This window comes from Echeneis naucrates, chromosome 19 (assembly GCF_900963305.1).
Source record: "Echeneis naucrates chromosome 19, fEcheNa1.1, whole genome shotgun sequence".
In the NCBI taxonomy this organism is placed as follows: domain Eukaryota; kingdom Metazoa; phylum Chordata; class Actinopteri; order Carangiformes; family Echeneidae; genus Echeneis; species Echeneis naucrates.
This window is the reverse complement of record NC_042529.1, coordinates 11,106,440-11,117,508: the sequence shown is the minus strand read 5'-3', so window position 1 is coordinate 11,117,508 and position 11,069 is coordinate 11,106,440. Positions and strand designations below refer to the sequence as shown.

The window sequence follows — 11,069 nt, the reverse complement described above, 5'->3', positions numbered from 1 at the left end:
GGATCCAGACCAGTCAACGTCTTGCTTTTTGGCACGTCAGTCTTAACTACTGTGCAGGGTTGAAATATTTATTGGTGTGATTGTAGACGGGGGAGTAATTTTGGCCAGGCTGGTGCACACTGTTGGATCAAAGGCAGCTCTGGCAGACAGTGATGAGCGTCTGAGAAAACAACAATAGGAGGACTGGGGGCCCCTCAGAGCTGTGCCGGCCATGAAGAAGATACTTGGCAGTCACCCCGCAGAGGAGCTCTGGGAAAGGATCGTTTCTGGGACAGAACCTTTACAGGACTTCTGTCAGTGAGGCACATTTATTTGCAACTTTCTCTCAGATGGCAAGCCACAGGGAGGGATACTATTTCTGCTGCAGCAACTCCTGCTCTCAGGTGGACCTTAATGACATGTAATTCCCTCCTTATCAAATATCTGCTCATTCACAAACTATCGGCGTGACAAAAAAAAACTTTAAAATGAATTAGGAACTTATTTCAAGAGTATTTTACTCTCCCTGGATAGTTAGTCAAGCAGGGAACATCAGCTTTAGATTCCTAAATATTTTACACATTTATTTGAAAAGAGAATTTCAAATACACACGTCAGCATTTGTTGGGGGAGCATCCCTCACTTTCTGAAGTTACAGACGTTCATGGCCTTGCCTGATAGGTTTCATCTCTGCTGTGAGATATTTGTAATTTAAGCCTGATATTTAAGAAGGGCAGAAATAGTTACAGTATCCATGGTTAAGTCGTCTGAGGTAAGAGACCTCATTTGACCACAGCAAATGTTAAAGGCCAAAGATTAGTTTTACAGAGCTTTTAAGAAGATTTGAAGTAAAGTGGAAGCAGAGAGACGTTTATAAAAAAAAAAAATGTCAGTAGGCTCTCGGGCTGGAAAAAGAACAAACATTTAAAACAATTCAAGTGAAAAAAAACACATTCAACAGCATACTTCAAGTTTTCCGGTTGCATAGAAGCCGCAGTTAAACTGAGAACTTATTTCATGTAAAAAAAAAAAAAGGAAAACCAAGTGTTTTTAAAGTTATTTTATCAGAGAATGTGCATTCAGGAAAGTAAAATGTAGTTGTTTTTTTTTTGTTTGTTTTTTATGAACTCCATGTCTTAATAGTTGCAGGATCATCTCAATACTGCCACCTGATGTATAAGAGGCACATAACAGGCTGCAGCCATCTGGGAGTAAATGTGAGCATGGAAAGACCTCTGGGCCAGTAAATGATTTTGTCTCATTGTTTCGAGCCGAGTGAGAAAGTGTGTTACTACACAACCGCATGGTGTCGCCTGATGATAATGGCCACGACGATGTTGATGATATGATATCAGCTTTTAGTGTTGCCTCAAATTGCATCTCAAAATAGTTTCACCGCCATATGGAGAAATGATCTGAATGGGTGTAAGAGGTCTTAAAAACATAAAACCTGGCAGATGGTCCTCGGCTGCGTGAAGTGCATGATGATTATGCAGACCTACCATAAATTAAAGCATTTCCAGGATTCCCACCAATCAAATCCCTCCCTACTACTATAGCTCATAGTATGACCCACTACTTATTTCATCATCTCGTGTTTGTTCCATTTATTTTATTCATTTGTAGGTCTTCTGATAGAGACAGCATTCAGCACACACAATCATGCACGGCTTCACCGCAACAACTCCACAACAACTTCAATGGCACAAGCGAGCATGAATCCTATTTATTCTTTAGAATAAGGAGAAAACACTTTGGAAATGTAGCTACAGGTCTATATTTATATTTGTTTATATATCCACTTGCTCCCGTTTATGCACTTTCCCTCTCATATACACAAATTCAATATGTATATATATTGTGTACACATTCATTGGGTAAATTCATAGTACAACATGTGTAAATATCTAAAAGTCTAAATACATAAAGACACGATTCTTAAAAAATGTGAACTATGAAATCATTTTATATATATTTTATTATTATTAGTTTTTTGGTTGTTTGTTTGTTTGTTTGTTTGTTTTTTTCAGTCACAGTATCACTCTGGCCCTGATCAATCACAACAACTTGACACTTTATTGGGACTGGAATGCGAGCAAAGCCATTGCAGACATTTTATGCATACCAATTACGCCCAGACCCATTTTCATCAAAACTGTTCACTTCATAGTGCAAGTGTGGGTCATCAATCAGCACTACTGATTATGGTGTAGACGCACACAGGCGATAGATAATGTTTTTCTATTAGCCACTTATTTAGCAATACTGTGCTTCAGCCATAGTTTCATTAAATAAATATCTTGGCCAGACAGATTTGGCAACATAAGTGTCCCCAGAAAACATCACATTAAACATATAATGACTTCAAACTAGTCAACACTTTATATATCACTTGAGAAAAGGACTGGAGACCATGTTTAACCTCCTGACATGGCGGCAACCTGAGAAATCAGGCTCATAGCAAAGAGGCAAATGCAGCGTCACTGATACACAAACCAAACTGGTAGTAGAAAAAGTTGCTGTAATAGCTGACACAGACATGCCAGCTTCACCTGCCTGGGGATTTTTAATGACTACCATAGACAAAATAAAAGTTTACCTCATTCTTCACTCCGTTGTGCTCTGCAGAGTTTAGCAGTTCAACACTACATGGCCACAGTGTACATTTCACCCAAATCAGCAGCATATATTATTAGCCCTATGCAATATCAGGCACTTTTGCATCTACACTTAGCCTACCATTTAAGCATCTTCATTTATGTAGATATAAATAGCACAGCTCTGTCTACTGGACACATTTTTCAACCAACTGCTTTGACTGCTTTGCACACAGTGTCCATTACACAGCCTATGCATCATATTTCGTGTGAGTGAAGGTATATAAGCTTGAGAGAGTCGCTGTGGGCTTCACTGCAGTGAGCAGATTCATCAGATTCATCAGAGCGAATCCACTCTAGTCTTAGAGGTAACACCAAGGTGAGTTTCACTGAAGAGCTGCAGACCTTAAGCCAAGACGATTGCCTGACTCGCAGAATGAGTCCCAGGGCTTTGCCTTCATGCAACGGGATATAAATTGAAGAAAGGGCCAGATTCTGAACATCAGAAGCTCAGAGACTGGCTTTGGACTAACCAAGGAACCAAATGGAAAGAAATCTATTTGCTAACCAACCACAGCTGCAAAGGATGTCTGATCTTTTGCCTTGGAGGGCTTGGTTTTGGGAGGGGGGGAATTGGACTACTTTTTCTGATCATTTGTGCCTTGGAATACTCAAAGAGAGGAACTATGAAACAAGAACTCATGTAGCTTTGTAACTTTAAAATGCAGGGAGGAAAGTTAAAAGGTTTAGATGTGAAGTAAAACATTTTCGTCCTGTCTGATTTACTGCAACTGAACAGATGAAGTGATGAATTGTCCTCTTCTCTCCTCCCTTAGTTAAAAATGGCATTCGCCGGAATTCTGACCGACGCTGACATCACTGCAGCCCTTGCAGCCTGCCAAGGTAAACCCCACAAAACGTCACCGCATACACTATCATAACCTTGGTCATCATTGTGGATAGACACTTTGTGTAATGTGATTGATCCTGCATCATTTCTGCATCAAAACCGAGGAATTTTCATTTTAAGGACATCTTGGATCAATGGTGCAACAAAATGTGTCGAATATGACTGAGATGTCATTTCTCAGAGAGCTTTTTTCTTAATTTGTATTAGTTGGTTCTCTGCAGGTTAAGATAAAATTCCGACTGTGAGCCAGAGTACAGATGGAGGAATAGATAGAGGACTGAGGATAGAAACTGCAGCACTGCTTTTCCTTTTCAAGACAAGCTTCGGGTGTGCTATATCGTCAGCATCTGATATGATCCCCTTTCTGTCTCCTGTCAGCTGCCGACTCTTTCAAGCACAAGGATTTCTTTGCTAAGGTCGGCCTGGCTGCCAAGTCCGCTGATGACATCAAGAAGGCCTTCGCCATCATTGACCAGGACAAGAGTGGCTTCATTGAGGAGGACGAGCTGAAGTAGGCATCCTCTCTTAGATTTCATCCCAGGCTCATCTTTCTTTTGGATGACAGTGACTTCAGAATGTGACTTAAAGCATCTGAAAATATTTGGCTGACATATGTTCTCCACAGGAGTAACTTTATGCCTATAGTAGGCTAGCATAGACCAGAGGAGGAATAGAGGGAACGTACCTTAAATTTTGGGAGAAGTCCATAGCATTTTGTTGATGTAACATTAGTTTCATTGTGAAAAGTCCTAAATGATCCCCAGTTAAAAAAGGGACGCAGGGAATCAACATAGAACTGAAAGCTTTATAGGATTCCACAAAAATTTGGTGCAGCAAATGTCCAGCATTTATCAGCAGAAACCTTATTTCTGCAGCACTAACTATTTCTCTCTGATTGTGTTCTCCAGGCTGTTCCTGCAGAACTTCTCTGCCAGTGCCAGAGCTCTGACCGACGCTGAGACCAAGACTTTCCTCAAAGCCGGTGACTCTGATGGTGATGGCAAGATCGGAGTTGATGGTGAGAAATAGTTTTTTTACTGCCTGACAAATCGCAGCATACCAACCTGGGAAGAGCATGAAATGACCCAAGAAATTGTCTTTGCCTTTGTCTCCCTGCAGAGTTTGCTGCCTTGGTCAAGGTTTAAATAAATAAACAGACCAACATCTACTCTAAAGGAACAAGTTGAGCCAAGATACTCCTCCTTTCTTCTCCTCTTCCCTCTCACTCTCTCTCAAATTTCCACACCAATTTTATACACTTGACCTTTCACCCTTGACCATAAACAACCTTCTCCCTCTCTTTCTCTTTCTCTCTCTCTGGCCGCGCTCACATCTTTGCTGTCCACATTGAATGTACCTGACTAAATGTTTAGCATGGTTGACTTGTGTCTTTTTCCCTCTCTCTCTCTCTCTCACTTCTGTCGTCATTTTAGTCTGTGAGTTTTGCTTACTATGAGATCAGTAATGATGCACTTTTATGGGAAACGGACGGACGATGAGAAAACAATAAAGGTTCTTTTTCAATAATTCAAAGTCTGACCCTGGTATTTATTGCAGTTGTGAATCAAAGAAAGAAAAAACTTTCCTCCTGAAAAATGCGCTTCTTCTCCTTTAAGCACAGATGGCAGTGGATATAATGCACAACAAGTCCAGGATTTGGCTATTTAATAAAAGCAACTTATGTTGCTTGAACAACATACATTTTTTTTTTTTTTGAGTAAATTTTCTACATAACCTTTGAACAATAATCCTGCCTCTTTAAATAAAATTTACTCTTCAGAATTAGCTAAAAAGTGCTATTTCTACGAATATAATATAGTATTAGTTATTTTAAGTAAGGCTGTAGCAGGAAAACCCCCAATCCCCCAAAATGAATAATTTTTTTTTCACTTTTGAGGAGAAATATTTTCCCTTCCTCCAAAATTCATAGAATCATACTCGGCTTTTTACACTTGCAACAAGCAGTTTTCTGAGAAGTCATCCAGCTGCGATGATGTTATTTACCCTCTTAATCTAGAGTCTGATGCATAAGCACTCTCACACGACATCATGTCCTACATAATCCAGCTCTCTTCTCAAGCAGGATGAGGTGGAGGTTTAACTCACTCACCCAGCCCCTGTCATGCCCTGCACCGATGGGTGACAGCCACAGGGTGGAGCCTCTAATCTGGTAGTAAATCACAAAGCTTTGAGACGCAGAAGAAGAATGATTTCTGTGCTTTCTCAGGTTCAGGTTGAAGTGAAACTATAATGAGATTTATTCCCATGGTTCTCATTACAGCAACCCTCCATCCCCTCTGTGCTAATGCTGTTAGTGCTGACTGGATTCACCAGAGATGCTGCTGTGTCAGGTGCTTGGGAAGGCATCGCTCTGCAACAGACTCTTCAGCTTAGAGTGGACAGTTGCCATGATGACCAGGTGCAACACCAAAAAGCCTGCACCCACACCCCCCAACATCAGAAAGTCAGGTATGTGTATGTTTGTGTGCTACTGCATTTCCAGATGAAAAACATTATAACGCATTCACCAGCATCTATTATAACTCATAAGTCAAACGTTTCATTAAATTACTGATTACAGCAGTGCTGTAATTTAAATACAAATTACTATCAAACCAAATAGCTTGCTTTCTTGGGTACATGTTTTGATGACACTAGTGATTTTTAGAGGGGGCACTTCTTCATTTAGAGCACAGTCCAGACTGATTTCCCTATTTCATTTCCTTTTTCTAAGTCCTTTGTCTCTGAAGACAATCAAAGGAGAATGGTAAAAGGGTAATAATCGTGTAAGCTCTCACATTAAAGAAAAGATATGAAAGTATCTGCAGTTGCGAAAGTTTGCTTGTACATGCATTGTCTTCTGCATAGTAAATTTTATACCGAATCCCCCCTTCAATCTGTCAAGTGGGTTTAAAGATAAATAAAATATCCACCAAATAGTTAGACAGCGAGGTTTTTGACCCTGTAACTAAATATCAGTGCAGCATATGATGTAAGATCACTGATGAGGATAACAATCCCTTGGCAAGTCATAAGATGATTTATGGCCTACTATTCCCAATGCCCATCTGAATTTAGGAGATTATTCTCTAAAACCAAAGACAGAAAAGGGGACTGATTAAATTTGAGATGTGCATAAGCTTCTAAATGCACCTGCACATAGAGAGAAAGCGAGAGCGAGAGAGAGAGGACGGGGGCCAATGAGAGCAGGGGGCTAAAGTTTGGATCAGTTATGATACTGAGGGAATGGGGTGACGGTGGGGATAAAAAGGGGCAGGGTTAATTGAGCAGGTGAGCAGGTGAGATGCTCCAGGAGGAGGGGCCTTTGAACTTGATCCTGCAGCATCAGTCAGCGCACCCAGGCCGGTGGGTATATAAGCCGAAGGCAGCTGTCAGTGGCCACCACTAAGCCTTATCTGCTGCTGCTTTGGACCTGGACCCAGAGGAAGACGAGCCAACAGTGGTGAGTCCCACACATTTCAGTACAGGTGTTGACCAGATGTGCTGCCTGTAGACTATGCTATGGTTTTCATCTGAGCAGCCTAATTACCTTTTCACTCTGTTGCCGGGGTTTATTTAAGGTTTTGAAACATTTAAATTCTTTTTTAACTTGCAAAGAAATGATTTTATGACTGTATCCTTGTAACTCTCAATATAAAGGAGTAGAAGGAGCATGAAAGTTTCCTTAGGCTGTTAGATCAATAATATAATACTCTCTAAGCCCCCATTATTATAATTTAAAACACTATCTGTAAAAACACAAGATGATTTGAACTACTATGCTCTAAGGGAACATACATAAATTATTTGGGTTAGTCAGAAAGTAAAAATTTAAGCAAAATGTTGCTTTTTCTCCCCATTAGTAAAATGAATGGGGGAAAAAACCGAAACATCTGGAGATAAGCTGTTGGGCTTTTTGTTTGTTTGTTTGTTTGTTTTTTGTTCACAGTAAAGACCAAAGAATTGCACACTGTGACAGGTAGTGCTTTTTTTTTTATAAGATTGCCATCATTATACCCTGCCACCTATAATTTTTATACAGTCCCTAAATGCCAATTATCTTGTACAGCTCAACCAAGCCAATTAAGTATAACAAGGGAAGCATATAGTCCTAGTAATTAAAGTGCCACCAGGGGAAACTGGACCTGGAGCACAATGAGCCAAGAATGGATAATAACATATTGCATTATTAACTTACAAAAGAGCATGTGAGCAGTTAACAGCTTAGCCTATGACTTTGCCACAGTGAATTCTCAATTTCTTTGTGACCGTTCAAGTGTATTTGCCAAATAATCACTTTAGGAGTTCTGATGGGATCATAATATTAACCTAGTTGCATCAGCAAATACAATAAAGTTAATCCAGTGTGACACAAAACTGGACTGAGTTCAAATCGAAAAAGCCTGAAATTGGTGAAAAAAAGAAATTGTGCAAATGCATGATTGTGAGAGGGAGAGAGAGCGAGAGAGAGTATGTGTGAATAATTTATTAGTTGTCCTTTTACACTGCAGGACCAACATGTCGCTCACCTCCATCCTTTCAGCTGAGGCTATTGAAAATGCTGTCAAGGACTGTCAAGGTAGCATTTTGACGCACACACACACGTGCACACCCACATGCACACGCATACACACACCTTATAACCAATGCCTGTTCAAATCTAAATGCCAGCAGCTGTCCAGTGTTCAGCAGATTATACAAAACAGATGACTCATGTAACTCCAGCTTGAACTTAATTAAAATGATTACATTTAATTATCCCAAAAGTTGTAACAAATCTAATTCACTCCTCATTTTGATAAAATGCCTCAACAATGGATCAGCATTTTGGAAATAGTTCAGAATAAGTTTCATTTGTTTGCTCTCAGAACTCTTGCAGAGAGTGAAATAATCTTCTCTAAAGCTACATAAATTTGAATATTATGCAGTGTCCTTTCCTCTAAAGTCATATCCAGCTTTGAATGAGGGGTAATGAAACCTGAATTTGGAAAGGTTTTTAATCATCTTCTATGATTTCGTGGAGTTTTGTGTCCTTAAAACAGAAAATCAGGGGTAGAAAATCTCCCACCTGGACAGCAGCCACATGCTACTTTAATCTCTGTATCTGCTGCCAACCTGGTGAACCTCATGGCTGAGTTTCAACCTTTTTTTTTTTAATGCTCCTTTTTTCTCATTATGATCATTATGTGTTTATGGGTTTTCAGCTCCGGACTCATTCTGCTACAAGAAGTTCTTCAAGTTGTGTGGTCTGTCCTCAAAGACACCCCAGGAAGTCAAAGATGTCTTCCAGATCCTTGATGAGGACAACAGTGGCTACATTGAAGAGTCTGAGCTCAAGTGTGTGACAAGACATTGAGAAGTTTGCGAGCTTTTGTTCTGTTTGTTAGTAAAAGTAAATGCCAAGTGATGCTGCCTTGGTATTTTGTGTCTGTGGAAACACCGAAGTAGCTAATTCTATCTTAAAAGCAACTTTTAAAGTATTCTCCAAATTGTAAAATTTTCTTTAGGACTCATAGGTAGGTTTACTACTTGTGTGTATTTGCATGCATGTCTGCCAAAAGAAAAAGAGATTTAGGGCACGACATCACACAGCAGTATTACTGGGATGGCACCATTAAGCCGTCTTCTATAATAATCCACTATGGACAAAGTGTTATTGTTCTATCTTTGTTATATAATTCATTCATTTTTATGTAACCAAAGGTGTGGATACAACTATACTTTTAGGTTTTATTGCTTTCAAATTGTCACATTTTGAAGCACATATATATATATATATATATATGTGTGTGTGTGTATTTCTTAAAGGTACTTCCTGCAGCGGTTTGTCCCTGGGGCGCGGACACTTACTGAGGCAGAAACCAAGAGCTTCATCTCAGCAGCTGATGATGACAGTGATGGCAGAATTGGAGTCGAGGGTCAGTGTCTGATATATGCAATAGTGTTTTTAAACTCATGGTATATGCAGAAATAATCTCATTGTTTGCATTAATTCTCAGCGGCTCAGTGTAGCTTAGGGTAACTGTAAGCTCAGTGAGAAGATGCATTTTTGCCATTGAGAGCTAACGGGCAAACCATCTAAATTCAAACAATCAAAGCTACCACTCTTTTGCTGAATAATGCATAGGAGAATATAGGTGCAAAAATTGATTTAGGGTTATTGGAATCCACTGTCTCGGGATTCTTTCTTTATTTTAGTATTTTTATTAATTATATTGATTCTTTGCATTAACACTGACAAGCAATACAACGTATAGCAATAATGCAACAGGGCAAGAATTCAGTTTGTTTAGGCAAATTTAAGTTGAGAAGATGATGATTAAAATCATTACTCTGGGTTTACTTTGTCTAAAAATTGCTTAGAATCATCTTGGTGAATACTGGATCTTTTTTAACCATGTTGTTTAGACCATATGCATTGATGATTGTGGTAATGACCTCCATGCTTGTCCCAGTCGTGTCTATTGGCCAGCTACCAACAAAACCTGGGCTTAGTTTTCTTACATAAAGGGATCAAGGCTCTGGGCAAAATAATGATTTTGCCTGCTGTTTTGTCTGGTCACTCAATTAAAGGTTGCATGAAGTTGTTAATATGATTTACAATAATTTGAACACAATTTGTTTTTCTCTAGAATTCCAGACAATGGTCCTGTCCTGAGATTTGCAGATAAAGAGATCTCAAGTTTTCTGGTCTTCAATCACCTCCCCATCTCTGGATTCACATGATCCCAGTTTCCATTGCCCGCAATCTCTTCTTTTCTACTACTATCCATGTGCATTCATTGTTTTTAAATGACCTTTTGTCCATTTAAAGACAATAGATTTTGAACTTGTCTTTCTACTGTGCTGGTCCATGTTATCTTGTCTTTGCTCCTCCCACTTCCGACAATGAATGAGATAAATAAACATGTAGAAATATATATTGCCTCTTTGTGCCTATCTCATTGTGCATAATAATAATCCAATATAGTCTTCAACCTGCAGATAAGGTAGCTCATGAATGCACAATACTATTTAAAGGTTTATGAAGAGAGAACAGTTTGAAAAATAATGACACTTATGTTATGTTGTCAGTGACTAACCAATACAAAGTGATGTAAGTAGACAAAGACCTGAAACAAATCAGCATTTGAGTATATTTGGAAACAATGTATTAGCAAGAAAACTTATCTGAGAACTTGTTGGCGCTCATCAGCGTGTTTTGTCTGAGATGGGGGCTCTGCAGGCATCACATCGTCTGTTGCAGGATTCCCTCTTCTCCTCTTCCTTGAATATAATTCTCTTTTACTCTGGCTGCAAAATCAACTTGGGCCTCATAAAATGGCTCCCTGGGTGTATTGGAAGATGGAAAATAATTTAAAAGTTCCAAAGTACCTTTGCACATTAATCTTTATAGTTTATTATACATGGCCCATCAACTAGGATGTTCTCGGATATTTTTATTTTATTTTTTTTTGTATTAGTTCAGTTAGATTCTTTTCTCTGTATCTGTTTAGAAATTAAATGACAAATCTGCACCTGACAATCAAATTATATCTGACTGAAATATTCAATATTCAATAATCAATTTAAAAAATAAGTTC

At 39.1% G+C, this 11,069-nt stretch overlaps 2 protein-coding genes across 5 annotated transcripts; both read left to right on the top strand.

The window, feature by feature from the left end:
• Positions 1-2,901: 2,901 nt before the first annotated feature.
• Positions 2,902-5,013, top strand: LOC115059534 (parvalbumin beta). The gene is made up of 5 exons (XM_029527038.1): positions 2,902-2,955; positions 3,413-3,479; positions 3,865-3,997; positions 4,395-4,504; positions 4,606-5,013. Exons 2-5 carry the CDS (start codon positions 3,419-3,421, stop codon positions 4,629-4,631), a joined length of 330 nt encoding a protein of 109 aa, XP_029382898.1. The 5' UTR covers positions 2,902-2,955; positions 3,413-3,418; the 3' UTR covers positions 4,632-5,013.
• Positions 5,014-5,734: 721 nt separating this feature from the next.
• pvalb9 (parvalbumin 9) lies at positions 5,735-10,404 on the top strand. Of its 4 annotated transcripts, XM_029527264.1 has the most exons (6): positions 5,817-6,949; positions 7,436-7,465; positions 7,998-8,065; positions 8,691-8,823; positions 9,295-9,404; positions 10,119-10,404. In XM_029527264.1, exons 3-6 carry the CDS (start codon positions 8,005-8,007, stop codon positions 10,142-10,144), a joined length of 330 nt encoding a protein of 109 aa, XP_029383124.1. In that variant the 5' UTR covers positions 5,817-6,949; positions 7,436-7,465; positions 7,998-8,004; the 3' UTR covers positions 10,145-10,404. The 4 variants fall into 4 exon arrangements, with proteins under 4 accessions (XP_029383121.1, XP_029383124.1, XP_029383123.1 ...); XM_029527261.1 differs by lacking the exon at positions 7,436-7,465 and having other exon boundaries at positions 5,735-5,955; XM_029527263.1 differs by lacking the exon at positions 7,436-7,465.
• The last annotated feature ends 665 nt before the right edge of the window (positions 10,405-11,069 follow it).

Excerpts from the sequence above, each read along its gene's own strand:
- LOC115059534 (XM_029527038.1), top strand. The coding sequence starts at position 3,419 with ATGGCATTCGCCGGAATTCTGACCGACGCTGACATCACTGCAGCCCTT. Across the intron at positions 3,998-4,394 it reads ATTGAGGAGGACGAGCTGAA|GCTGTTCCTGCAGAACTTCT; the intron begins GTAGGCATCCTC and ends TGTGTTCTCCAG. Across the intron at positions 4,505-4,605 it reads TGGCAAGATCGGAGTTGATG|AGTTTGCTGCCTTGGTCAAG; the intron begins GTGAGAAATAGT and ends GTCTCCCTGCAG.
- pvalb9 (XM_029527261.1), top strand. The coding sequence starts at position 5,792 with ATGCTGTTAGTGCTGACTGGATTCACCAGAGATGCTGCTGTGTCAGGT. Across the intron at positions 5,956-7,997 it reads CCCCAACATCAGAAAGTCAG|GACCAACATGTCGCTCACCT; the intron begins GTATGTGTATGT and ends TTTACACTGCAG. Across the intron at positions 8,066-8,690 it reads TGCTGTCAAGGACTGTCAAG|CTCCGGACTCATTCTGCTAC; the intron begins GTAGCATTTTGA and ends ATGGGTTTTCAG.